Source organism: Dendropsophus ebraccatus, chromosome 3 (genome assembly GCF_027789765.1).
Source record: "Dendropsophus ebraccatus isolate aDenEbr1 chromosome 3, aDenEbr1.pat, whole genome shotgun sequence".
Taxonomy (NCBI): Eukaryota; Metazoa; Chordata; class Amphibia; order Anura; family Hylidae; genus Dendropsophus; species Dendropsophus ebraccatus.
Genome location: NC_091456.1, coordinates 45,869,881 through 45,897,726, shown reverse-complemented (window position 1 = coordinate 45,897,726; position 27,846 = coordinate 45,869,881). Strand labels below are relative to the sequence as shown.

General features: G+C 45.6%; 1 protein-coding gene across 4 annotated transcripts; it reads left to right on the top strand.

Moving 5' to 3' along the window:
* The first annotated feature begins 533 nt into the window (after positions 1-533).
* On the top strand, positions 534-26,527 carry LOC138785570 (polyadenylate-binding protein 2). 4 transcript variants are annotated; one of them, XM_069961645.1, is made up of 8 exons: positions 937-1,089; positions 4,190-4,615; positions 19,611-19,725; positions 23,141-23,208; positions 23,439-23,545; positions 24,013-24,100; positions 25,552-25,700; positions 25,803-26,527. In XM_069961645.1, the coding sequence occupies exons 2-8, from the start codon at positions 4,199-4,201 to the stop codon at positions 25,840-25,842; spliced, it is 984 nt and encodes a 327-aa protein (XP_069817746.1). In that variant the 5' UTR covers positions 937-1,089; positions 4,190-4,198; the 3' UTR covers positions 25,843-26,527. The 4 variants fall into 4 exon arrangements, with proteins under 4 accessions (XP_069817745.1, XP_069817746.1, XP_069817744.1 ...); XM_069961642.1 differs by lacking the exons at positions 937-1,089; positions 4,190-4,615 and adding an exon at positions 19,004-19,349; XM_069961644.1 differs by lacking the exons at positions 937-1,089; positions 19,611-19,725; positions 23,141-23,208; ... (2 more) ...; positions 25,552-25,700; positions 25,803-26,527 and adding exons at positions 534-836; positions 4,751-5,720.
* Positions 26,528-27,846: the final 1,319 nt, after the last annotated feature.

The window sequence follows — 27,846 nt, the reverse complement described above, 5'->3', positions numbered from 1 at the left end:
GGTCCCCCCTCAGCTCTGCTGTATATCCCCTGATGTCCCCCTCAGCTCTGCTGTATACCCCCTGACGTCCACCCTCCTGGTTCCCCCTCAGCTCTGCTGTATACCCCCTGACGTCCACCCTCCTGGTCCCCCCTCAGCTCTGCTGTATATCCCCTGATGTCCCCCTCAGCTCTGCTGTATACCCCCTGACGTCCACCCTCCTGGTCCCCCCTCAGCTCTGCTGTATATCCCCTGATGTCCCCCTCAGCTCTGCTGTATACCCCCTGACGTCCACCCTCCTGGTTCCCCCTCAGCTCTGCTGTGTATCCCCTGACGTCCACCCTCCTGGTCACCCCGTGTCCTCTGCACCAGCAGCGCTCTCTTCCATCCTCAGCATCCTGCAGACGCCTGGACCACTACCGTAATACTCCGTGTAGAGGCGCCGCAGACGCTCTGCACAGTCCGTGCCTCCCCCTCTTCCCGTCCGCTCAGCAGATTGGAGGGAAGCTGCAGGGTGGAGCCGGCGCAAGGTGATCTGTGCGGGAGCAGACGCGAGGGAATGAGGAAGAGTGGCGGCATGCCGGCCCCGGGAGCCTGTGCTATCAGCACATGTGAGGAGAACTGCTGCGCTGACCGAGACGTAAACGCGGCACTTAGGAGGCGCCGTGCAGTCCGGCTGGAGAACACTTGCGGCGCCGCATGGCCGGGGCTTAGTGCGGTATGGCGCTCGGCTGCTCCATTAGCGAACACCCGGGGCCCGGCTGCAGCAGAGGGATTCATGGTGACACGAAGCGGCTGCACATGGACACCGCTCCGCTCCAGACACCTGTGAGGAGGCGGCTGACCGTACAGAATGGGTAAGGGGCATGGCGCCCTTCTAATCTGTGTATTACGGTATGGCGGCATTTTCTTCTCCCGTGGGCCAGTCTGCTCTGACCAATCAGGAGGCTTCTGGTCAGGATGTGCTCACGTCATCGGGCGTCGCCATGACAGAACCGGAAGTGGATTAGGCTGGAGCCGAAAAGGGGAGAGGAACGGAGCTCGGTGGTGGAGAGCAGCATGAGAGTGGCGGCAGGAGGCTACGGGGGGTCCCCCAGCAGCACATGACTGGTGAGAGGCACAGTGACTGGGCTGCAGGGGGTGGGGGGACTGTGCACCTGACACCACCTCTCCAGTACTCACACATCTGCTGCTCCTCAGCATCAGCAGCCTGGAGAGGGGCAGTGTGTGTCTCCAGCACAGTCCCCCACCCAGGAGGTGCACCCCTATCCTCACAGGGGATCTAACAGCCTATCCTTAGAGCAGGGCTGCATCACTCAGGCTCCTGTGTGGTATAACCAGCAGCCACACTCAGTACTCTTCAGTACTCAGTGACAATGTATACATGGCCTATCCTTAAAGTGTCCCTGTCCTTATAACTTTCACAATCTGAATCCACAGTAGATGTGATATAAAGCAAGTTTGCAATTTTTATTCATTATTTGTTATCATGCTGTAAAATAGAGCTGTACTTACCAGACATCCAGGTCCAGTCTCCTGAAGGCAGATTTTTAGTCTTGTGCTGGTAGAAAAAAAAAATTTGTCTCTAAAAAAAGACACATGAAGTCCCGACCAGTACAGAGAGTCACGGCTCAGTGTAACCATCAATCACATGGCTGCTTTCTCTGTGAGTGCAGATGACTTGGGAAACACGGGACTTTCTGTGTTTAGACTCTTTCAAAAAAAAAATCAGAAAACAGGAAGTGCTGTGTTTCCTGTGATAACTACTAAAAATAATGAATGTAAATTGCAAACTTTATTTTACATCTACTGTTGATTTAGGTTCTAAAAGTTATACCGAGAGGTACACTTAAAGGGTGCCTTCACACATAACTGCTTCGCAGCGGATTTCACACTGCGGGTTTGCAGCAAAATCCACTGCAGATCCTCGTAGTGTAAAGGTCTATGAGGTTACATATCTGCTGCGCATATGTAACCCAGACCCTTTAACCCCCTTAGCCCCGGCCTGAAGCATACATCACCTGCTCCAGGCTCCTGCTTGCTTCAGGGCCTCCCAGCATCTCCCGGCCCACCGCAGCGCACTGATTGGCTGACCGCCGGAAGGCTCCGAAGCAAACAGGTGCCTGAAGCAGGTGATGTATGCTCCAGGGCTGACCCCGGCACGGAGCATACATTACCTGCTTGGCACCGCGGCTGTGTGAAGCTCCCGTTGCTCCTCATCAGCCAATCAGTGCTGCCGTGCACTGATTGGCTGATGAGGAGCAAGGGGAGCCTCACACAGCTGCAGCGCCGAGCAGGTAGTGTATGCTCTGGGCCAGGGCAGCGGGCAGCTGGGGGTTAAAGGGGCCGGGTCCCCATATCTGCAGCGGAATGAGAATTCCGCTGCGGGTATGGGACCCCATAGAACTTTACTATACCAGGATGCGCAGCGGATTTTGCTGCAAATCGCAGCGTGAAATCCACAGCGGATCCGGTACGTGTGAAGCTACTCTTAAAAAATAAAAAGCACCAGCTGGATTTGCTGTGATCCCGTGCTACTGTCATTCTAGTGGTGCCCAGTCTTGCTTTAATAAATTTTATTTATATAGTGCCAACAGATTCCGCAGCACTTTACAATTCTGGGGGTACATACATAGACAAAAAATAGACATTACAGAGATACACATATAATTATCCATACATGAGGAGTGAGGTCCCTGCTCGCATGTATCAGCTTACAGACTATCAGGAGGGGGTGCGAGACAAAATGGCAGAGGGGCAAAGTGCTTCATTGTTCTTATGGTCCGGCCATCATTATAAATAGGGCAGTGCAGGTAAGGGGGGGTGAACCTGCCACCAGCCAATGCCTGCATGCACAAGTCTAAGTGCTTAAATGCTTGGTGTGTGTGTGTGTATGTGGTGGAGGTGTGTGCGTGGTGGAGGTGTGTGTGTGTGTGGGGGGGGGGGGGGGGGGGTTGGGTTGGGTTTGAGAGTAGCAGTGAAAATTAGGGAACCTGGTAAGCCTGCTTAAACAGATGAGTTTTGAGGGCACGTTTGAAGCTTTGGGTATTGGAGGTGAGCCTGACAGTCTGGGTAATGTATTCCATAGAATTGGTGCAGCTCGGGTGAAGTCCTGGAGACGGAAGTGAGAGGTGCGGATCAAGGTGGATGTTACTCGTAAGTCGTTAGAGGAGCGTAAGGCACGGGTAGGACAGTAGACAGAGATGAGGGAGGAGATGTATGGAGGTGCAGCACTGTGGAGAGCCTTGTGGGTGAGCAGGAGGACTTTGTATTGTATCCTGTGTTTAATCCCTATTAAATGTAATGCCAATGTGATGACTGGCACAGGGGGGAGGCATCGGTATAGCTGCTGGACATGGAGATGAGCCTGGCCGCTGTATTGAGAATGGACTGGAGAGAGGAGAGTTTAGAGGAAGGAAGGCCGATTAGTAAGGAATTGCAGTAGTCAAGACGGGCACTTCCTGCTCTCCTCTTGACACAAGTGTTTATTCAGCCAGTCACTGGATGAGATGACCGTGGACGCTGATTTGCTGAGTGAACGCTTGTGTCGAGAGGAGAGTAGAAAGTTCTGCACAGAGACTGGGTGCCATAAGAATGGCGATGCCAGGGGGGTCGCAGCTGGTGAGTATTTTATTTTTGTTAGCCCTGTCTGAACACACTTTCATATTTCCAAAGGTAACTGGACAACCCCCAGTAAACGTGGCCACTTTCTTTCAGAGACCGCACCATTCTCCAGTTTGCGTGAGGTTTTGCAGCTCCGTTCCTTTGAATTGAATGGAGCTTATTTGAAAACCATGTCTGAAGTGGAGACGAGTTGTGCTGTCTCTTGAAGAAAGTGGCCATGTTTTTCTAATGCTGGATAACCCCTTGAATGTAAAGAATTGAGGTCTTGCAGAGGTCTGATCAGTGCAGACTGACCAGTCATAAGTTATTTCTCACTGCACCTTCTTGTAGCCAGGATGATCCCTTACAATCCACACTGCAGTGCTGCTACTAGGGTTGTAGTATGATCTCTCGTATGATGTGAAAGTCCAGTGCTTTCCCCTGGCTGCATATCAAAGTCTCCCTAGTAAATCATTACAGTGAGAAACTTCTTTCATTTCCCTTTTCATCCTTGCGATCTATACTACAATAAAACTTGTTTGCTATGTTGCGGGTAACTTCTTTATTTCTTTTGTCTTACTGGATGTGAATGTGTTCTGTCTTTTAGAAAGCCTGGATGGCGCAGTCTGACCCAAGAACCCGCCCCCTGGTGGAAGACTTTGTAAGGTATAAATTGTGCCAGCGAAGTTTAGTCCCAGAACCAAACCAACCTGCATCCTGTCCTCTGCATTCAGCCATGCGGGCCGCTGGGGACGAATTTGAGGAACGTTTCCGGCAGGCTTTCAGTGAAATCTCCTCACAGATACATGTGACCCCTGGCACAGCATATACACATTTTGCAGAGGTGGCTAGTGGCCTGTTCCAAGGTGGCGTGAATTGGGGTCGAGTGGTAGCATTTTTTGTATTTGGTGCTGCGCTTTGTGCGGAGAGCGTCAACAAGGAGATGGCCCCTCTTCTGCCACGGATCCAAGACTGGATGGTGACCTACATTGAGACCAACTTGAGGGATTGGATGCAGAGCAATGGCGGATGGGTGAGGCTTGCTCTTATATTATGAGAGTTTATTATTGTATAGGCCTATAGTATATGTCACTATACAGCTTTTCTTCACATATACTATACAACTTGTACTAGTATTAATGGCTATCTTTGTTTTTATCTCTATTAGAATGGGTTCCTGACTCTCTATGGAGATGGAGCTATAGAAGAAGCACGAAGGCAACGTGAAGGAAACTGGGCTTCATTGAAAACTGTACTGACTGGAGCAGTGGCTCTTGGAGCCCTTATGACAGTGGGAGCTCTGTTTGCCAGCAAGTGACATCCAAAGCAACAGACATTAAATGTCCATTGCAAACAGTCTGCTTATCCATGCGCAACCAGCTGTGTGTCTGGAGCTGAATGGCATTGTACATGAGGTTGTGTTTCTCTGTATATGTACATTAGGGTTGTGAGAGAATGTTTACTGCTGTGCATATAGGCTGAGTATGGTTCCTTGAGTCTGCAGCCATCTGTTTTTCAGTGCATGTGAAGTCAATTTGTTTTGTGTGGAAGCCATGCTTGTATGTGTCTGTGGTGCTTGTGACGCTTTGTGTATGGAAGAGCACCCTGTATTGCGCTGTATGCATTTGTGTCTGTGAGCAGTGCAGGTATTTATTGCTTTTTTCTTGCTGCTGGTCATATACTTTAATGGAACTTGTGGGAGTTTCTTCCTCTGCAGCAAATTTTCTGCCATTATTTGGGGTATTAATGTGAGTGTTTCAACTCTGCCCTTAGCACTATATCAAAAACTGGAAAAAAAATGTTTCATTGATTTCCAAACACTTACACATGTTAGAAAATTGGTGTCACGCAGGTTTTTTTTTTTTTTTTTTCAGTTGTGATTATCCATTATTTTAATCTGAGTTCATGCTCCTGTATGCAGATGTAAGCGGTCACTCCTTAAAATGATCCCTCTCTCTCACTTCTAAATATTTGGTTATATTATCATCAGCACCTGTACAGAAAGACAGCTGAGAGGCGGAACCTCCCACCTAGGTCATTTTCACATGAGGGAACAGTGGCTTCCCTCTCTGCAGAACACTATTACAAAGAGAATTGGAGCTAATGTTATCCATGCATTAAAGATTCCTTAGCCACAACTGTTTGCTCATTGCTTGGTTACTGAATTGCTTTCTCCTTTATGGTCTGTAAGAATATAGACCTCCATGTAAAAGTGAGGGCTGTTTCTCAGCTCCACTGCTCAGGTGTCTCCAGCAGGTCATTATTGGTAGATGGCAATAGCATGTAGTAGTTCCTTATGGGCTGGTAATAAAAAAAGTGACTTGTGCAATGCCACGCTTTAAATGTCACTGTCTATTAAAATTTTTTTTTTTTTTTTGCAGAAATCAATAGTACAGGCGATTTTTAAGGAACTGTAATTGGGTTTATTAGCCGAAAATGCATTATTATCATGAAAAAGCAGTTTGAAGCTCTCCCCCCTGTCTTCATGGTTCTCTTATGGAAAAGGGAGCAGTTGAGGGAGATGAGGCACCAAAACAGGACAACAAAGGGTTAACTTACTGCTACATCACTGGGCTATCTCCTCTGAAGTCAGCACTGACCTCTCTGACTTCTGAATACCGGCTTTCACACAGGTCCCGCTGTGTAATCCTTTGTTATCTGCTGGCAACTAATCTCCCTCCTCCCTTCCCTCTATAGCACAGACCGGGTCCGACTGTTGTAAAAGAGTCGAGATTTCCTGATAATGAGCAGTGAATTAGAGAGAGGAGGGGGGGGGAGAATCTGGGGAAAGTCTTTTTGAATGCAGATAATTGCATATTTGCCTAATAAACCCAATTGCAAAGTTTCTTAAAATTGTCTGGATTATTAACTTTTGCAAAAAAAATTTTTACACACACACACACAACAGTGACATTTTAAAGCGACTCTACCCACAATCTGACCCCCCCCCCAAACCACTTGTACCTTCAGATAGCTGCTTTTAATCCAAGATCTGTCCTGCGGTCCGTTCGGCAGGTGATGCAGTTATTGTGCTAAAAATAATTTAAACTGGCAGCCCCGTGTCCTACGGGAGTGGCCTAGATTGTGTATGCATTAGGCTGGTACAACCTCTCTGTCCCTCCTCCCCACCCTCCTCATCATTAGGAATGCTCCATGCAGATTGCCTCCTATTTGTCAGCTGTGTCAGCCCAGCACATGGGCTGGATCGTTAAGACACCTGTGCAAATGTTCAGCATGGAGAAAATGTTCCAGTGGCATTCCTAAAGAAGAAGAGGGTGGGGGGAGGTGCAAAGTTAGGGCACAGATACTTGGGACACGGGGCTGCCAGTTTAAAAGTTGTTTTTTAGCATAATAACTGCATCACCTGCCAAACAGACCGCAGGACAGATCTTGGATTAAAAGCAACTATCCGAAGGTACAAGCGGTTTGGGGGAGTCAGATTGTGGGTACAGAGTCGCTTTAAAGCCTAAACCTAAAAACATGTCTTGCAGGGGCTAATTGAACATTTGCAGATATGTTAGTCTACTGCACTGGTATAGCTATATATAGCTGTGGTGATTTCATGCATAAAAAGAGACTATGATTTTGCAATAATCACAGTAGTTAAAGGGATTGTCTGGGAAAAAAAAGACAGATAAAGCCTTCTACTTGCCATTGCTGAAATATTTTCATCCACCACCACCACCACCATTCTGAGATATGTAGCGGCGGGTCTGATCTGATCATCACAATGTCCCATAGCTTTACTATGTAACACTGCAGCTATTCGACATTGCATGGGCACAAAACTATGTAGGGGACTTAGAAGTATATTATGCTTTTGAGGTGTGGACTGTCTCAAGGCGAGTGCCAGGGAGAAGGTTTCAGAAGTTGTCTTCTTCCAGACAGCCCCCTTTAACCACAAATACTGGACCATCTGCATGTACTTTAAGGTATGTAAGCAGGGTTCTAAACCTCTGGGCATCTTCCATTACAGATGAGAAGTTATGTACAAGGGCTCAGGCTGGTTGAAAAGGGTATTATCTAAACATTCATGACATTTTAACAGGATATTATCGATGTGGGTTCCACATCTGGGACGCTCAGCAGGGTGACCTGCTGCTGGAAGCTGGAGGTGGTCAGATCTTAAAACAGCTGAGCATGCTGTGTTACACATTTTATATAATTCTCATTGACTTTCAAAGGAGCCACATAATTGGTGTAAGACTGCAAGAAAGCTGGCATGGGGGGGGGGGGGGGGGGGGGGGCTCGATCTTGGAATAGACATTTAGTCTGGGACTACACAACAAATTCTGATCACATGACCATGAATCGCTTTGTACTGCCTGTGAAGGGACCCCTTCACTCATATAAGTGAATAGGGTCATGCTGTGACTAATAGGTGACCACAGCCATGCAGTCACAGAAAATGCATCCAGTAGTGATTCCTTGTTGCACCACTCCTTTTCCATAAATATTGAATGTGAATGAATATGAATATACATATATACACTCAGGAAAAAAGGTTGGGTTGAACGGCACTGTGCTGACTTAAAAGCAATGGCCAAGGCTTGAAAAAGACTCAGTTTTGAGTCGAAACGTCGCTGTATGTATACAGGTGAATAAACCTGCACCTATTCACTTTATTGGAGTGCCGTCTACCTACTTTGTTTTACATATATACACTCAGGTGGGCAGTCACCCATTTCTGCAGTTTCTTCCTGTATCAACATGAGTAAACACCTGCTGAGACTGATTGATGCTGCAGTCAGTGGTTTACTGTAAAGTTAGTTCCTGTATAAATAAATAGAGACTAGAAGCTTTGATCAGCTGTAACCATGGTGAGTATGACTTTTGTTTAGTTTTTTTTTTTTTTTAAATGAATACTAGTCGTGGACAGCCCATTTTTATTTTAATTTTTTCAAAAGTGCCAGGGAGGATGAAAAAACAACATGCACTTACCTCCCCGGCTCCAGCACTGGTGCCTGCATACCGCCTCTCTGGTCCCTGGCTGCTTCCTGATTTGAGAGGGGACCTGGGACATGATGTTCCAGGCCGGCTCAGCCAATCAGCGGCAGAAGCGGGACCCCTGCCTGGACTTCTTCTTTAAAGGAGTATTCCTAAGCCCTACAGTTCCCAATTCCCCCGCTCTGATCAAGCGCTGCTGCGCAGTGCTGTCTGTTCAGGGCTGGGTCACGGTCTCCCCCCGTATGATATATTACTATATACACTGCCAATTAAAGCGTTATTGATTTTTCAAAGATAACAAAAGCACTACCAATATGGTAGCATTGCAAAAAAACAAAACAAAATATAATATTGGTTCTAATTCCTTAGTCTTCACAGTTAGCATTCTCCTTTTCTCTAGTAACTGTTCTATTTCTGCCTGCTGTTTCAGTTTTATAGCATAGCCCGAGCTCTCCATCTAGCCAGTCTTCACCTTCTATTTTGTAGCTGCACCCCACCTCCAGTCTAAACTCTCCTCCAACATCTTAGCCGTTTAGGTGCAGCCCCTGCCGGCCATAGAGCCTGTAACCAACAGAGAAGTCAGCCCCCCTTCTCTACACCAGTCCTTTAGCCACTTCTTTACCTCCATTATCGTAGTACAGGCAGTATTTCAGAAAAAATACTACCTTGGAGGGCCTTGCCTTTATGTATTCTTAAAAGGGTATTCCAACATTTAAAAAAAAATGAGATTAGTCGTTCTCTGCTGCTTCCATTACCCTATTGAAGTGACTAGAGAGAACCTCTTGAACATGGTTCTCTCTATTCTCTGCATGGATGTGGAGGTTCCAGTGCTTGGGTCCCAACAAGAAAGAACTGATCAGTGTTGACCGTGCTCGGTTCTTTCCTTTTTGAGACTAGAGTGATGAAGACCACCCAGTCCTGGGGTTTATCGGCATATCAGGCACCAGAATTGTTATCAATAGTTGTAGAATGGGCAGATTTCCAGCGCAGTGGCGGCTATAAGTGGATGACCTTAGAATATTTTTAGAAGACATCAGATCCTTTTTTTAAAAAATTTGAATAGTAGGAAGCTTAGACATGGTTATAGATGATGATTACTCTAACAGAAGAAGAATTGGTTTTGAAATATTCATACAATAAAATATTAATGGTAGTTCTAAACAGAAGCTTTTCATTGCATAGGGCTTAGATTACTTTTGAGTTCTATTATTGTGCAAGAACTAGATGTGAATAGGAAGAAATAGCTGCTACGTGTTAGATTATCTCAGTGTAATAACCCCTGAAATCACAGCACTAACATTATATAGCTGTTTATATGTAATCCGCAAAAAGGAGTGGCAGTTCCGGAGCTTAATGATTAGTCCAGGAAGATGTCTTAAAGGAGTTGTGCCGGAGTACTAAATCTACACCTGCTGGAAGCAGGTGTAAATCATGATAAATTAGGTGCAGGAGGAGGCCATATTAAAATATTAGGGAGGAATTTTGCCTAAGAAACTTTGCTTGTGTGTATATGATGGGCAGCTGCCCACCAGAGTCCTATAAGTCTATATTACATGGTAAAAGAATGGCTGGAAAACAAGTTACTAAGTATCAAAATCACATGTCAATATTTAGATGAGGGGAAACAAGAAAGGACAACATGGAAAACTATAGGTAGAAAGGGGGGCGGGGGGTGATTTAGTTGCCTCTCATTAAGTTGAAAGCTTGGTGTGTGGGGTTTGATATACCCCCAAAAAAGTTTGTGTTTATGCCGTTCACCCTATGGTGAAACTGACATGTTATCTATGTTCCTCAAGTCAGTACGATTACAACAATATGTAACTTGCATAACTTTTATATTATTTGATGGCTTTTAAAAAATTCAAACCTTTAAAAAAACCAATGTGTTTTAAAATTGCTTTATTACCATGCTTATAACGCTTTTATTGTTCGGTCTATGGGGCTGCGTGAAATGTCGTTTTTTGTGCGACGATCTGTTATTTCTGTCTATACCTTGTTTGCGTATATGCAACTTTTTGATTACTTTTTATTAATTTTTTCTGGATTAGATGTTAAAGAGGACCTGTCACCCCCCCCCCCCCCCCCCCCCCCCCCCGTGACGGGGTGACAGGCTCCCGACCCCCCATTAGAGCGCCCTATACTTACCTAATCACGCCGGGTCTTGGTGACCCGACCGCATCAGGAAGCGGGACTCGGCGTGATTAGGTAAGTATAGGGCGCTCTAACGGGGGTCGGGAGCCTGTCAACCCGGCACGGGGGGTGACAGGTATCCTTTAACAAAAATGTGTAATTTTGCAGTTTGGCGGGATTGAGCTTACACCGTTTACCATACGAGATCAGGAATGTGATAATTTAATATTTCGGGCGATTATGCACATGGCAATACCAAATATATTTATTTATTTATTTTTTTATTTATATTTATAAAATGGAAAAAGGAGGATGACAAACTTTTATTAGGGGAGGGGCTCTTTTTTTTTATTAATAAAAACACTTAATTTTTTTTTTTCACATTAATTAGAGGCCCCCTGAAGGACTTCTATATACACAGCACTGATCTCCCATTGAGAACTATGCAGTGTATATAATAGACCACCGATCCATCAGATCATTGCTCTATTATACTGGTCTACAGCAGACCAGATGCACTGATTGCCGAACCAGGATCAGCGTCATTCCGATGCTGAGCCCCAGCCAGCTCAGTACAACGGATTTCCCATACGTGATCGCATCGCGGGGGGATCCCCCCCACTAGACACCAAGGAGAGGGGCACAGCTACTATTTAAATGCAGCTGTCAGCTTTGACAGCAGCATTTAAATAAGCTCCAGTGAGTGGGACACAGCTGAAGTCGCTGACTGGATGAGCGGGCAGTTTCTGTGAGGATGTGATGATTCAGGAGAATGGAGGCTGACAGAGCTGATAAATCTGGGCCTATGGCTGACCCCTCTATATCATTATGGCTGACCTCTATATCAGGCATCTGGCATTGTTAGTTTTTCTTTGTGTATCATGAATATTCAGTTAGAAACATAGAAGATTGTCAGCAAAAAAAAGAAAAAATTGTTCCATCTAGTGTTGAGTTGTTCAGGACATGGTGGCTGGAGACTGGCTGCATCCACTGCGCACACAGACAGAGGAGAATCTGCTTTATATCTTTGCCTTATTCACTAAGAAGTCGCCCCAGATCATGTAGGACATTAGGAAGAAGTTGCTGAGCCAGTTGTCTTTTACATCAGTGTGATAAATAACTCCCGTGGTGTCTGCCATTTATGAAGGCCAAAAGTATTTTTTAATATGTTATTACTCATGGAAAGTTAGACAAATTTCTAATGTACATTAATTATGGAAAATGCACATATACTGTTTTTTTCTTTAATTTAGTAGATCATTGAGTGTTAGAATTCTGTCCAAAACCGTGACATCACGAATCACTTGTAATTCTTATGAAGTGTGCAGTAGGGGGCGAACTATATATAGAAGTCAATGAGTACCATTGACTTCTATATATAGTGCGCCCCCTGCTGGACACTCTATGGATTCAATTGATGTGTATGTAAAAATGTACGTATAGTACGTTTTTGATTGAATACATCTATGGAATACTTTGGAGAGCAAGTGTCCTTGCTCCCCAAAGTATTCCATAAATGTATTCAATGAATACATTTGGAGGGCACTGAGCAGGGAGAGAGAGAGGTGCCTATGCATCTAATTACCTCACCCCTCCCTACCTGCTCGGTGCTGGGCGGGTTCACACTACAGAATTCTCGCGGACAATGTCCGCGGAATTCCGTCAGCTGTCCGCCCGCACGGGCACGCGCTTTTCCGCCGGCTCCATAGACACCATTCTATGGGCCGGCGTATTCCGCGATCCGCTAAAAGAAGTGACATGACACTTCTTTCAGCGTATAGCGGAATACGCCGGCCCATAGAATGGTGTCTATGGGGCCGGCGGAAAGGCGCCCAGATGTGCGGGCGGACAGCTGACGGAATTCCGCGGACATTGTCCGCGAGAATTCCGTAGTGTGAACCCGCCCTACTACTCCTCCCATCATCTGCTCATAGTATGAGCAGATGATGGGAGGAGTAGTGCCAGGGCCATCACTAAACAGTACACCCACCCCCTCCCCGCCGCCATATATGCACTGTACTACTACTCCAATCATCTGCTCATAGTATGAGCAAATGATGGGGGAGTAGTACCTGTGCTATCCCCATGACATATCTGCCGCTGGCCGCGCCGCTCCTCACACAAGGGCTTCATCATGCCCCCTCTGCTCCCCCTTCTCTTCCCAGCTTCAAACGATCCCGCCGCTGACTCCCCGCCCGGCTGCCGCTTTCTGCTCACACGCATGCCGGCCGGGAAGCATCAGGAGCGCCGTGCTCCCTGCTGGGTGTGGGAGGGCTGACGCGGCCGGCATGCATGTGAGCAGAGGGCGGCGGCCGGGTGGGGAGTCAGCGGTGGGATAGTTTGAAGCTGGGAGGAGGGGGGGCATGATGAAGACCTTGTGTGAGGAGCGGCCGGCGGCAGATATGTCATGGGGATAGCACAGGTACTACTTCCCCATCATCTGCTTATACTATGAGCAGATGATGGGAGTAGTATTACAGTGCATATATGGCGGAGGGAAGGAGGGTGGTCGGACTGTTTAGTGATGGCCCTGGTACTATACTATGAGCAGATGATGGGAGGAGTAATAATGTGTATATGTGTCCAGCACCGAGCAGATTAGATGTATAGGCACCTCTTTCTCTCCCTGCTCGGTGCCCTCCAAATGTATTCATTGAATACATTTATGGAATACTTTGAGGAGCAAGGACACTTTTTCCCCAAAGTATTCCATAAATGTAGTCAATCAAAAATGTACTGTACATTACATTTTTACATACACATCGATTGAATCCATAGAGTGTCCAACAGGGGGCGCACTATATATAGAAGTCAATGGTACTCATTGACTTCTAAATATAGTGCGCCCCCTGCTGGACACTCCATAGGAATTACAAGTGATTTGTGACGTCATGGTTTTGGACAGAATTCTAACACTCCATGTAAATTAAGGGAAATAGCAGTATATGAGCATTTCCCATAATTAATGTACATTAGAAATTTGTCTAACTTTCCATAAGTAATAACATATTAAAAAATACTTTTGGCCGGAGTTGTCCTTTAAGATTAATAGGTAGTTATTTTAATCAAGTTTGAATAATGCAAACCCTTCTTTTGTTCGATTGGTGACAACTTTTCAACAAAAATTTTTTTGTTGTTAATCCCTGACCAATTCGTTGAACCTTTTTATTAGAACAATTCCTCTTTCTGCGTTATCATTGACCACCTGAACAGTATTCACATGGCTTCTTGGAGAATTAATGCAGTATTTTGTCACGTCGTGGATTCTAAACAATTCAAAAAACGTCTTTGTTTTATTAGTAACGAACTGGCTCAGGTATTTTTCTTCAAAAACTCGTTTTTTACGTCTAATCGGGCTATCTCCTTTCGTCTTTGCTGGTTTGATTCTAAATTATTAATCATATTTTCCTTAACAGACTGAGTAACACGTTCGTCAAAAAAGACAATGCTATGTTTCTTTCTGACAGATACCAAAGGTGTTTCTTAGAAACTGTGAGAGCACTTTTTTGACATCTACACTTGGGTAAGTGCTTAGAAGCTGTGGCATTTTCTAACTATTGTTTGGAGCCCATCGACTTACATTTGCCTCGTGCCAAATGCAAACATATGAGACTGACAAAATGTGTGTTTCATTCCATGCAATTCTCGTTTAGGAGTATTCAACTGTTTAGTGAAGAGGACAATTTTAATTGCATATATTGCCTTTGCCATCCACTTTGTTTGATGCAGAACCCCTGGGATCCTAAAACTAAAGTCTTTTTCAGACCTACCTCCTAAGTACAGGATTGATAGTTGTAAAAACTCTTTCTAGTTTACCCCTTGATGACTTCCATCTTTTAGTACATTTTAGATGTAGTTAAAGGGGAACTCCAGGTAGAGGTAAAAAAATGAACCTTCTGCAAAAGCAAATTGCAGTACTTACCTGTCTATCCCAGTTTTGAAACTACCAAAAATCCATTTGTTTGTTTTTTTTTTGTTCTGTATTGTGTGGCTGTACTTCCTGGTTGAGCAGTTGTACACAGTACTACAGGTTCCAGAATGCAATGCTTTCCCACAGCTATTCATCCCAGTCCTCCACCCTGCACATTCCCCGCCCAAACCAGTTTCTTTGTGTTACTGAATTATTTGCAGTACTTTATAATTTCATTGTAGTGTCCCCCCCCACACATAGCACTGTATCTTCTACCAGTAACACGGATGTTGGAATAAAGTAGAAAACTTTTTTAATTCAACTTTAAAAAATGTTTCCTTTTCATCTCCACGCACATATTATGATCAAGCATCTTTTATCTTTGAGGTTGAGCTCCACAATAAGTAGTTTATCCAATATTATATTACATGGGATATACTGTTTATGCCTCGTTTTTTCTCCAGGTGGGATTGGCAGTGTCGGCTCTGATCCTCTGTGCTGTTTACCATCATTTAATTGTGTTACTGCATCATTTTTGTGAAAACGCTGCAGTACTGCAATGAACATCCAATGTGTGAACACAGCCATAATTTCACTGCAAACTTCTGCACAATCAGTAAAGTTGCAGCACCTGCTTCTGGCTGGTCAGAGATGGTGAATCACTTAGGGGATTAGAGGATCCAGCCAAGCCTCCTGTGCCATCACGCCCTGCCTCCTGTCTGCATCATAAGCCTGTGCTCAGCAAACACACACAATGTGAGACAGAGGCATGGAATATTTTGTCTCCTAAGGTGGGAGAGCAGTGGGAGCAGGAGACAATGTGGATTGGCACAGAGGCTGTTTTTCTTCACTTCCTGGATTTCAATTAGCTACCAGTGTGGGAGAACCGTATAGATATTACATTATATAGACACATATATATATAACTTTATGTACTTTTAATAGAAAACAAGTTTTTCTTATGTGGAGTTCCCCTTTAATCATTTTCACTTCTTCTAGAAAGCCTTAAAGGAGAAGTCCGGCTAAAAGTATTTTTAATGTTATTGCTTTAGTAAAGTTAGACAAATTCCTAATGTATATTAATTATGGGAAATGCACATATACTCCTATTTCCCTTAATTTAGTAGATCAGGCAGTCCAGCAGGGAGCGCAGTAAATGTAGAAGTCTATGGAACTGTATTGTCAATGGAAGTGTATGTAATTTACTTCTAGGGGTGGCTACAGGACACTATTATACACTATTACTATACACTTTACTATAAGCAGAAGATGGGGGAGTAGTACCAGGGCCGATCCCCATCACCAACAATCCCCCCCCCCCCCCGTGCTGCCCTCCCCTATTAACAGATGATTGGGACGATCCTCATCACCACTGCCCCATCCCCGACGCTGCACAGCCGTTCACATCCCCTGACGATTGAAGAGCTCACTGAGGGGGTGACATCAGGGACAGAGTCGGCAGGACGCGGAGCAGCAGTGAGCCTGTCAGTCGCTGGGACGGCAGGGGATGTGAGCGGCAACGGCAATGGGGGGACTGGGGGTCGGTGGTGATGGGGATCAGCCCCATCACCTGCTAACAGATCAGGGCGGCACAGGGGGGGTGGTTGCTGGTGATAAGGATCGGCCCTGGTTTCACTCCATCATCTGCTCATACTATGAGCACATGATGGGAGGAGTAGTACAGTGTGCATGGGGGGGGGGGGGCGAGTTGTTGGTGATGGGGATCGGCCCTGGTACTACTCCCCAATCATCCAATCATCTGTGCATAATATGAGCACGTGATGGGAGGAGTAGTACAGTGTGTATGTGTCCTACAGCACAGAGCAGGGAGGGAGGTAGTAAGATGCACAGGCACCTCTCCCCCTCCCTGCTCGATGCCGTTCATTTGGGGAGCAGTTTGGATGGTATCATTGTAGAATTATGATAGTTAATGTCTGTTGAAAATAGTTTTTTGGTATGCACTGAACCTAGAAGTACTGCAATACCAGGTGCAACACCAATGCCTGAAAAGGACAGGGCAGGCTCTTTTTTCCATTTCCGCTCTAAAAATCTATTTAAACCCTTCGTGCAGCAGGTAGTTTGGGCCTTAATTTTTCAAAATCTGACCTGTCCCACTTTATGGGCACACAGCAGGCCTTAGTAGGGAAGGAGTGTCATATTGCATCTTTAGGCCATGTTCGCACAATACATGAACATCGGCCGGTTTGATCCAGCCATGTTGTTTTAAAATAATGGCCGTTGTCTGGTGGTCTGTTATAACGTCAACAGTGATCATAGGTTTGAGGACTGGACAGAAAGATGCCCACTCTCTGCTCCAATCCTTCAACTACCTCCAGTAGCTGCGAGCCTTGCCAATGCCACTATAGCATTCTGCTGTAAATAGCTAATGGCATCAGAAAAAGGCCCATTCGTGACTTCCATAAAAAGCTGATGCAGCGGTCACTAAGGGGTTAATATATGATTCACCCAGACAGCATTTTTGGTAGGATGTGCATTTTATGCACCGCCATCTTACTAAACAAAGACAAGGAGATGTTATGCTATTAACAAAGATTTCCCTCTATGTGTGTTAGCAAAGGTATAAAAATTAAGGTTTGTCAAAATTATTACCTCTACTTGATCGTGAGCCTGACATTTTAGGAGGATATTGTGCACCTGTATCCAGGAAGGAGGGTGTTCTGAAGTTCCAAATTGGACAGTGTTTGAAAAACATGGCCACGTTCTTCCAGCTCCATTCACTTCAATAGAACTGATTTGCAAAACCCCATAACGTATAGGAATAATTTCTTATAAACAGTCCTGCAATGGGAGGGTTGGAACAATGATCTGTCGCAAGAACATAAAGAAGCGGTGAGAGACACCACTCTCATTCTGTTGTAGATAGGAAAGGCGATGGCTGACGATAGGTATCCATGGCAGCCAGGGGCCTTCTAAAGGACCCCAGGTATGCTGTGTATATACCTCTATATAGATAGCCTGTCAGTATAAGGGCTTATTCCAACGTGCCATAAGAGTCAAAAACTTTCCTTACTTCCAGCATCATATTGATACATGATGCAGAGCATAGCAAGAGTCCGTGTCCCTGTCCGTATGTTCGATTTTTTACAGAAGGTGGGAATAAGCCCTTGTGCTTACACACAATTTAGAATGCTGGCACAATCCATTGAATTACATAAGCAGTACATTCTATTGGTGACTAAAAGATCGCTGGTGAAAGTGCACTAGGACCCATTTGTTTAAATGGCCCCATTCACCTCTATACGTGTTATAGGGCTGTGATCCAAGCTGCAAAAAAAAAACAAACATCCATCTATGAATAGGTCTGTGCATAGTTCTCTGGTGTATATTGTAATAGGTGTGGCTGGGTTTAGGCCCTGCCCTAATCAGCAAACAATGCCCACTTATTTAGACTTGCTGTGTGAGCCAGTCCATTTACACAAAAATGTGTGACTTTCACACCAGACTACAGACGTGGGGGCTGATAAATTCCCCAATTATGGGCCTGATTGCCCCAGGCTGTGAGAACTGCACAGAAAATGAAAATTATTTTTGGATTGATATCGATATCCAGCAGCCAAAAAAGATTTATTATAAAGGTGATGCTCCTGATCATACTGATCACACCGCAGGGTCCTGACGCAGCTTAGCTTCTGTTCGTGTAAGCAATGAAACGCAACAGATCTCTAATGGTGGTTTTACACGGAGCGATAATTCGCACAATTAACGATTTTGAATGAACAATGTTTTTTTTATAACGATCAGCGTTTAGACGGAACGATGCATCGTACGGAAAAATCGTTATGCGATCGCTTAAGCCTATCTCACACACAGGTGAAATCGTTGAAAGACTGTTTACACGGAACGAAGAATGTTTACACGTACGATTATCGTTCGAATTCGATCGTTATCGTGCACATTCGAATGATAAATCGTTCCGTGTAAAACCACCATAAGTCCTTTGTGTACTTGTGCACCAGTCCCATCACTAATCTAAAACCTGACCAGTCAGCTTAAGGCCCTATTACACTAAATGATTATCAGCCGAATTGTCTTGTGTAATAGAAGGCAACGATCAGGCCTTCTAATATGAAAATATTTGGGTGGATAAGATAGCATCACATTGTTAATACTAACCCCCCTGATGGCCTCCCTCCTGGGGGCACGGTCTGCAGCACAGCCATGCCCACCCCTGTTACCTGCACCACCTAACAGCAGCACTATAAGAGAAGTTTCCCCTCCAGCAGTATCTGGGCGTGGCCCCTCTCCTGACTGACAGGCGGTTACACCATTCCCGTGATACCGGATGGGCGGGACTTCCCCCTGGCGCGCAACAAAACAAAAAAAACCCCAACCCCTAGCCAATGGCTGCCCTCGCCTCTGTGATTGACAGCACAGTCCACCATTCGCACGTGTAGCTCATTTATAAGGGCTGCCTTTACGGCCAAGTGCTCAATCTCTCTTTAAGATGGCGGCGGTGTCCTCGGCAGCGGCACTGCGTGGTGCTGACTATGAGAACGGGCTCCGTGGCGGCGCCGGGTCGGCTGGAAGCGGTCAGGATGACGAGCCCATGGGTCGCGGAGGGCTGGATCTCGACCTGGAGCTACTGGGACCGGGCAGGAGAATCCGACGGATAGGGGGAAGAATATCGACAGGGAGGAGATCCGGCGGCCGGGGGAGCACGGAGAGCGGGGGTGCCGGCGCCCTGGAGGAGCTAGAGGAAGAGGAGCTGGAGGAAGAAGAGCCGGGGGAGCTCGGGGGGGACCCGGCCATTGAGGACCCGGTGAGAGCTGAGGGGCTGCCCACATCCGGGCCTGTGAGGGGGAGGGGCGGCACAGGTAATGGAGGCATGGCGGCCACCGAGCTCCATTATATAACGTGCTGTGACGTCACGGGGGATTGGTGTGGAGGCTGATGGGATGACGTCATTACTATAGGATTAGTCTGGTTATGGTATTATGATGTCATAGGCCATGCTATGGGTGGGCCCCGTGTATATGGGCTATCTGGGCCTCTGACTATTCTCCCTTTGTGTCTCACTCAGGAGCTGGAGGCCATCAAAGCGCGGGTTAGAGAAATGGAGGAGGAGGCCGTCAAGTTAAAGGAGCTGCAGAATGAGGTGGAGAAACAGATGAACATGAGCCCGCCGCCAGGCAATGGTAACCCCGACCACCATCACCCGGTTACTGGGCAGAATGGGGTTATAATGGCCGGCAGTCTCCTATAATATAGGAGGAATATTCAATGCTCTGGGTATTGGGGGACAGGAGCTTGGGGTGCAGGAATGATTGGCTGCTCAGCGGGAGGGTAACAGGGTGGCCCTCAGACCCAGGAGTCTGCCGCCCCCCCAGCATCTCTTGTCTTACGATCGATTGTGCTGATATGGTTCCCTGCAGCAGTGTATAGAGCTACTGTGCAGCCCGTGGCGTGTACCTGCGGCTGCTGTACCAGTAGCTTTGCCGAGGAGAAAAGATGTTTAATCCAGCCGCAAGAGGGGCGGAAACTAGTCACCTGGGCGGGGAGCTGCAGCAATCATCTCCGCACTGCATGCTGACCGGGAGAGAGCACTGACTAGTCCAGGGCTGTTCTAGTTGACTAATTGCCGCCCCTCTCCCTGCCTCACACGGCTTGATTAAAGGGGTACTCCAGCTGGGGGGGCGGCGGCTATTTTGTGATCTGGTCGGTGAGGAGGTGGCTGAGAGAAAAGACGTCCACTCAGCTCCCTGGATCCAGCGGCGGGTCCCGTATCGCGGCACTCCGCTTCCTGGTGTCTGACGGGGGCTCGAGACGTGACATCAGGTCCGCTCAGCCAGTCAGTGACACAGGTGGGATCAGTTTCAAGCCCGCTCAGATCCCACCTGTGTCACTGACTGGCTGAGCGGACTTGAGACATCACGTCTCGAGCCCACGTCAAACACCAGGAAGCGGCCGGGGACCGGAGCGCCGCAATACGGGACCCGCCAATGGATCCGGGGAGGTGAGTGGACGTCTTTTCTATCAGCCACCTCCTCACCGGCCAGATCACAAAATAGCCCCTCCCCCCACCTCAGCTGGAGTTACCTTTTAAGCATCTGTCTTCTCGGCAAAGCTACTGGTACAGCGGCTGCAGGTACACGCCACGAGCTGCACAGTAGCTCTAGACACTGCTACAGGAAACCATATTGACACAGTCATGCTGATTGGTCTCTCTAAGGTTTAACATCTGAGCATCCTCAGATGTTTGGGGAACGATTAAACCAGCGGGGGGTTTGGGGAACAATTTAACCACAGTTTGTTCAATAGCCCTTGTGCCTGCGCAGCTCCCAAACCCCGCCAGGTGTCGCTTTCTCCCGGCTTCAGGTGTACGTCACAACCCAGCTGAAATATCACTAAAGGGTGGGATTTAGCCCAGTCAGCCAATCAGTGAGTGCAGCTGTGTATCATCCCAGTTACTGACTGGCTGAGCGGGGCATTCATCAGCCGGGTCGTAATGTAGCAGCAGGGCAGATATGCAGACTAAACAACAATGTGAACAGGATCCTATACTTCACCTGGGTCTCCATGTGTGCAGACTGCCGGGGGGAATCCAGGAGCGGTTTGTGATGCTGCATGGCCACCAGGATGGGTAAAATTACTTTTTTTTTTTTTTTTTTTTTTTTTTTTTTTTACAATTCAGCTTTCTTCCAAAATGCAATCATAAAATGACTAGTTACAGCTGTTATCGGAAAAAAAAAATTATATGCTTTATATGTTCACACCCCACCTGACATGAATATTTTTCTCTGTGCTGGACTTCTCCTTAGAGGGGTTATCTCGTCAGGTAAAATACATACTTAATCACTTCCCCCTCTTGGAGACTAGCAATTTATTCCATATTTATCTTTTCAGTCTTCCCTCAGTTCTGAGCTGCTGCTCTCTGCTTAAGACACAAATCTCTGCGAGCTGTTTTCTCAATCTCCCCCTCCCTTATGAGACGGCTCATGTAAACATGGAAAGTTGTTTCTGCACTCTGTAATGCTGAGTGTAATCTGAGGTCAGGTTGCTGGTGACCTCGGTGATTATCCTTCCCGGCATTACAAAGTGCAGAGACAGATGGCCTGGGACTTGTTTACATGAGCCCCCGCGGAAGGGAGGGTCGGGGAGGGAAAACAGCTCACGCAGGGTTCAGTTAGTTTTCTCTCCAGCAGAAAGAAGCAGCTCAAAACTGGGGGAAGGGGACTGAAAAGGTAATAAGTGCGGAAGGAATTGTTAGTCTGCAGGAAGAGGACATATTTACCTGATCGGATATCCCCTCCTAAGGGAACCTGTCACCAAAACAATACAATCTAATCTATCAGTATGTTCTAGATTAGGAGGATTGATATATATCTTTGTGGGAAAAGATTAGGTGTAACTTGTTGCAATCCCTGCTCGTTTTGTGTTAAGGATCCCAGTGTACAGTGTCTTTCAATGACGGGATCACTCACTGGACTCCTTAACATGGGAAGATCAGAGATTTTAATCAGTTATTTACACATTATACTGAATCTTTTCCTATAAAGATGGATATCGATCTGCTCAGCAATTCCTGCTCTATAACATGATGCCGATGGCTTAAGGAGCACTTTAATGGTGATGAGTTCCCTTTAAGTTTAGCTACACCTGCCTTAATCTTTTGTTCTTTTATGACTTCTTTACTTTAAACTACCTTTTCAAGACTTCTTTACTTTAAACTACCTGACTGTGTGGCCCACAGTTGAGTTTACAGGAGGGATTAGCACATATAGAAAGCAGTGCATAATTCTCATGTCCTATAGTCAACAAGTTAGAGGGCCATGGTGATCAGTTTGTCATGGGCTCGGCTAATGGCAACCTGGCAAATGGCAGAATTTACAGGGCGAGTTGTAGCCAGGCGTATCCCCTGCGGAGGCAATCACAGGAAGTGGCGGTAATCCAGATGAATATGTATCCATGCAGTAAAAGGATACATTGACTGTACCAAAACGAGAGCTGTTTGTAAGGGAATTGAGGAGGGTTGCTTTAAGACCAGTCCTTAAAGGGGCATCCCCCTCGTCTACAGGATTTTAATGGTGATGCCCATTTGCCACTCTGGAGATTCCATATACCCTCACTACCATAAGAAGCTGAGGTCCCGATAGTCACCCTGTTAGAATGGAGCAGCAGACAGGCATGCATGCTACAGGACTGTAACAGCACTAGAGGACCTAGAAAAATAAGAGTGGTGGCTCTCGGATTGTGAGGGAACAAGTTTACTTTAATCTTGCATGTAAAATGATATCCCACCTTTAGGCCACATAAAACCCTTTAGGGTATTGTAGTTCCAGCAATTTCCTATAAAGGTTATAATTGCTGTGGAGGTCACAAGTAACAAGCAGTTGTGTTGGACTCCCATCAGTAGGATACAAACATTGAGGTACTTTTCGGTATGATGTAAGCAGAAAGGCCGGCAGTGACAATGTGCACAGTCCTCACTATGGTGTTTCAGTTTCTAATGTGGCTTTATAAGTAACTGGCAAAAGAACTGAGATGTTCATGTAGTGTATTTTTAAAGGGGTAATCCAGGATTAGAAAAAATGTTGCTTTCTTCTACTTCAGCTGGTCCAGTCATCATGTCCATAGAAGAGAAGATGGAAGCTGACGCTCGATCAATATACGTAGGGAATGTAAGTGCTTTACCTTTGAGAACGCTAACAGTACTTAACCTTCTGCTTTAGAGCTCACACTGGCGGCTTGTGGCTTTTTTCCGTACTAACCAGTGTTCACATGTCTTTTGACATTTTAGCGAATGCTCTGAATTCTACCTGTCTGAAGCCATTGTGATACATGACAGTATATTCTGTTCTCTCAGTATTTCTCAGTATATTTTATTTTGGTCATTTCCCCACATCTGCAGGTTGATTATGGGGCGACAGCTGAGGAACTTGAAGCACACTTCCATGGTTGTGGCTCTGTAAACAGGGTGACCATTCTGTGTGACAAATTCACTGGTCACCCTAAAGGGTGAGTGTTCTGGGCTTTGTGTCATACTATGTGTGTTAGGGTGTCTGTATATGGGTACCAGTATTTCACACTCATATACTTGCAGCTAAGGTCCTAATCACATTACACTAGGCCATCAGCAGTGGACTGGCATACCTCTGGTATAGAATTGATGTATACCTCTGGTATAGAATAGACCTATACCTCTAGTATAGAATATCCTACTGCATAGGCGTTCAGTGGGATACATCACCTGTACAGACACCTCCATAGCAACACTGCCATGTGCAAACTGTCTACTTAGTGCTGTAATACTGGAGTATGGGTGCTGTGCTGCATTCCATAAAAAAACAATACACAGAAAACATACAGGTGTACTCCCAAACGTGACTACCATGCTATAATGTCCCTCTCACAACGTGGATTAGATTTGTTGCTGCTGGTTGGGAGTGACTCCTGTATGACACTTAACTCTTCTGTTTCTGCAGGTTTGCCTACATTGAATTCTCAGATAAAGAATCTGTCCGGACATCCATGGCATTAGATGAGTCTTTGTTCAGAGGGCGACAGATAAAAGTAAGTGAGCTGCATGGCTTCGTACAATGAGATTCATTTGTCTTTGTTTCTTAGAGGTCTCTTGGGAGATCATGTGATGCAGTAGGCTTTCCTCAGGACAAATAGATCCCTTTTAACCCCTTAATTCACAGCCAATTTTCCTCCTTGCCTTCTAAATACCATAACCATTTAATTTTTCATCTACAGTCATATGAGGGTTTTTGTTTTGCAGAACCAGTTGTACTTGGTAATGACACTTGAAATTGAGGAGAAGGGGGTTCATTTTTACAGAGCCAGATACTGAAATGTTTTTTTTTTTTTTTATTCTTTTTCATATACTGTACATTGTTATGGGGGCAGCAATGTCTCTTGAGGAGTTTTTAACAGCATATAGTGAGTTTCTTTACAGCAAGAATCATGTTCATAGATGACAATACACTGTCCCCTTGAGACAAGTGTGAAACGGTCATAGATGACAATACACTGTCCCCTTGAGACAAGTGTGAAACATTACTGAACGTATTGTGACCTTTTGTTGAGGTCATTCCACACGGAACTGCTAACGTTTTGATGCTATCTATTTACTGGTGTCACATGTTGCTGTAATTCTGTGAAGATCACTTTACAGCAGCCACCTACTCCACAGATAGAGCAGGAAGCTTATTTTAATCCCTGCAAGATTTTAGGATTATTTTGTTATATAGATATTAAAATTGAAGAAAAATCACCAAAAATTCTTAAAGCAAATGTACCATCAGGTACAACACTTTAAAGCATGGGTCTCCAAACTCCGGCCCTCCAGCTGCTGCAAAACCACAATTCCTGTCATGCCTGGACAGCTAAAGTTTTGGATTTGGCTGTCCAGGCATGATGGGAAATGTAGTATTTCAACAGCTGGAGGGCCGCAGTTTGGAGACCCATTCTTTAAAGTGACACTGTCACCCCCTTTGTGCATTCTGACATCTCTACACAGGTGTAAAGGGTAAATGTAGTGTTTTTCATACCTTATTTTATATTATACATCATGGTGCTTGTTCAAGTAAAAAGTCAAATTTTATCAACTGCAGATTGTGCTAAGTGGGCGGGGCCTTGCGGCATTAGCTCCACTTAGCCCCGACCAACGGCCCGTTGTGGGCGGGGCTAAGTGGTGCTAATGCTGCGAGGCCCCGCCCACTTAATACAATCTGCAGTTGATAAAAGATCACTTTTTACTTGAACAAGCACCATGACGTATGACATAAAATAAGGTATGAAAACCGCTAAATTTACCCTTTACACCTGTGTAGAGATGTCAGAATGCACAAAGGGGGTGACAGTGTCACTTTAAGTTTTTTACATAAATAAACCGGCGCAGGAATGCAGATCTCGCAGTTCGTTCTTTGAACGGTTCCCGTGCACGGCGCTGGTGTATTCCTGGGCCACTGTCACGCGGCTCCATATGGATACATGGTTTAAATGTTCTGTTTCTACAGGTGGTTCCCAAGAGGACTAACAGACCTGGCATAAGTACAACAGACAGAGGCTATCCACGGGCAAGATACAGAGCTAGAGCATCTTCCTATAGTTCCCGCTCCAGGTTCTACAGCGGCTACACAGCAAGACCCAGAGGACGCGTGTACAGGTCTGGGGAAGGGTAGAAGTGATGGTGCCTCTACTGTCAGTTGGTTGTGGGGTGTATCTTTATTCTGATGTTTCTTGCTTACACTAGGCTTATCTCTTTCAGGGGACGGGCTCGAGTGACGTCATGGTATTCTCCTTACTAAAAATATATCTTTAGGAAGACCTGAAAGGCAAAAACACAAAAAAAAATGAAAAAAAGAAGACTGGAATGAATTTTAAGAGAATAACATGAGGTCCCCTGTGGGCCATTCTTTTCTTATTTGCTCCCTTGCCCCATGTATAGGCTTCAAACACTGTCTGGAGATGGGTTTGGTAGGCCAGGTTCCTGAAGCTTAATGTATCTTGGGGAATATATGGGATTAGTCCTTCTCAGTGTGTTGAGTGTGTGACTTGTCCCTGGGTTACACGGAGGTCTGATTGTTCCATGTTGGGGGAGGTAAAGGGGTTATACCAAATGTACACTCTGAATGGTTCCCAGTGTAATGTTAGATATGGGGAGGGAGGGTGATGTCTGCTAAACATCCTGCTGTTTTCTTTTTCTTTTTTTTTGCGTGTTTTTATCTTTGCAGGTTTCTTTCTATGGGAGAAGCTTGTTTCCCGGAGAGACTCAGCTGCCCTCTCACAACAGCCTTTTCTTTTAGTTTTATTCTAGCTCAGATTCCTGCAAACTGTTGAAGAAACAAGCTGGGCATCTTTTGTGTTTTAGAATGATTGGTTTTGCTTTGTTTTTTTGTTTTTGTTTTTTTTTTCCTTTTTGAGATTTTTTTTTATATATATAGTGGCAGGCAGGGAAAAGGAGAGAAAAATAAAAAAAGATGGTAAAATGGACATTGTGTTGTCTAATCTGTGAAAGCGGAATAAATATTTAAATATGCACCTTGTATGGTACAGGTTAAAGGGGAATTCTGGGAAAAATAACTTTACTCCTATCCACAGGATAGGAAAAAAAGTAGGAAATTGTGGGGGGGATGACCCCTAAACCCCTCCCCTTGCATTCTCCGGGTCGGTACTTAACACGAAGCTCTATTCATGGCTATGGAGCGATTAACATAGGAATGAATAGAGCCGCAAGTTGCATTTTGACTCTGGGCTCTATTCGTAACAGAACCAGCGGGGTCCAATATGGAGATCGCTGGGGGATTCAGGGGTCAGACCCTCCGCAATCTCCTACTTTCCCCTATCCTGTGTATAGAAAAGTAAATTTTTCCCCAGAATACCCAGAGTTTAACCATGTTTAGTGCCACAACTGTACAGTGCTGACAGTAACTAGCATGGGCCAAGAAGCTGAGCCCATGCAATCGGTGGCAGGAGCTGTCCGTCAATCACAGCCTGGCTCCTGCCGTGACTGGTGCTGGGGCCAGTCTCGGCAGTTTCTTATAGATGCAGCAGTCCTTCTGCAGTTATAAGGATTCTAGATGGGGGGGGTCCATCTATCCTCCAAAACAGAATAAAAATTGAAAAATTTGCCTGTGCCGTGAGAAGACTTGTACCACTAAAAACTACAGCACATCCTGGAAAAAAAGCACGTAAACTACTCGGTTGGCAAAATAAATAGAACTCGTGGTGATGCAAACCTTTTTTTTTTTTTGTATTATATTTTGCAACGGTCATAAAAGAAAAAGCTATATAAATTGGGTATTGTTGTATTCCTTCTGACCTGTACAATAAAGGTATCTTGCCAAAGAATAAAGATAAAAAAATTGAATTACTCTTCTCACCGCACCATAAAATAACTTATCAAAATTCCATATGTACTTCCAAATAGTACCAATAAGAGTACAATAACACTGAAGAAGACAGGTGGAAATTCTGAGAGGAATCCCTGATCTGTACTCCGTTCGAAATCCCCCGTCTCACTTTCTTAAAGTGACTCTGTACCCATAATCTGACTCCCCCAAACCACTTGTACCTTGAGATAGCTGCTTTTAATCAAAGATCTGTCCTTGGGTCCGTTCAGCAGGTGATGCAGTTATTGTGCTATAAAACAACTTTTAAACTTGCAGCCTTGTGCCTTATGGCCGTGGCTTAGCTTGTGTATGCATTAGGCTGGCACAACCTCTCTGTCCCTCCTCCCCGCCCCCTTCATCATTAGGAATCATCCTGGCAGTTTGTGTGGTAAAATAAGCCCACTAACACACCTCTGTCAC

Bases quoted from the DNA above. Each gene is read 5' to 3' on its own strand.
- LOC138785570 (XM_069961645.1), top strand. From the start codon at position 4,199: ATGGCGCAGTCTGACCCAAGAACCCGCCCCCTGGTGGAAGACTTTGTA. The intron at 19,726-23,140 runs GTAACCCCGACC...CTTCTACTTCAG, and splicing joins GAGCCCGCCGCCAGGCAATG to CTGGTCCAGTCATCATGTCC. The intron at 24,101-25,551 runs GTAAGTGAGCTG...CTGTTTCTACAG, and splicing joins TCAGAGGGCGACAGATAAAA to GTGGTTCCCAAGAGGACTAA.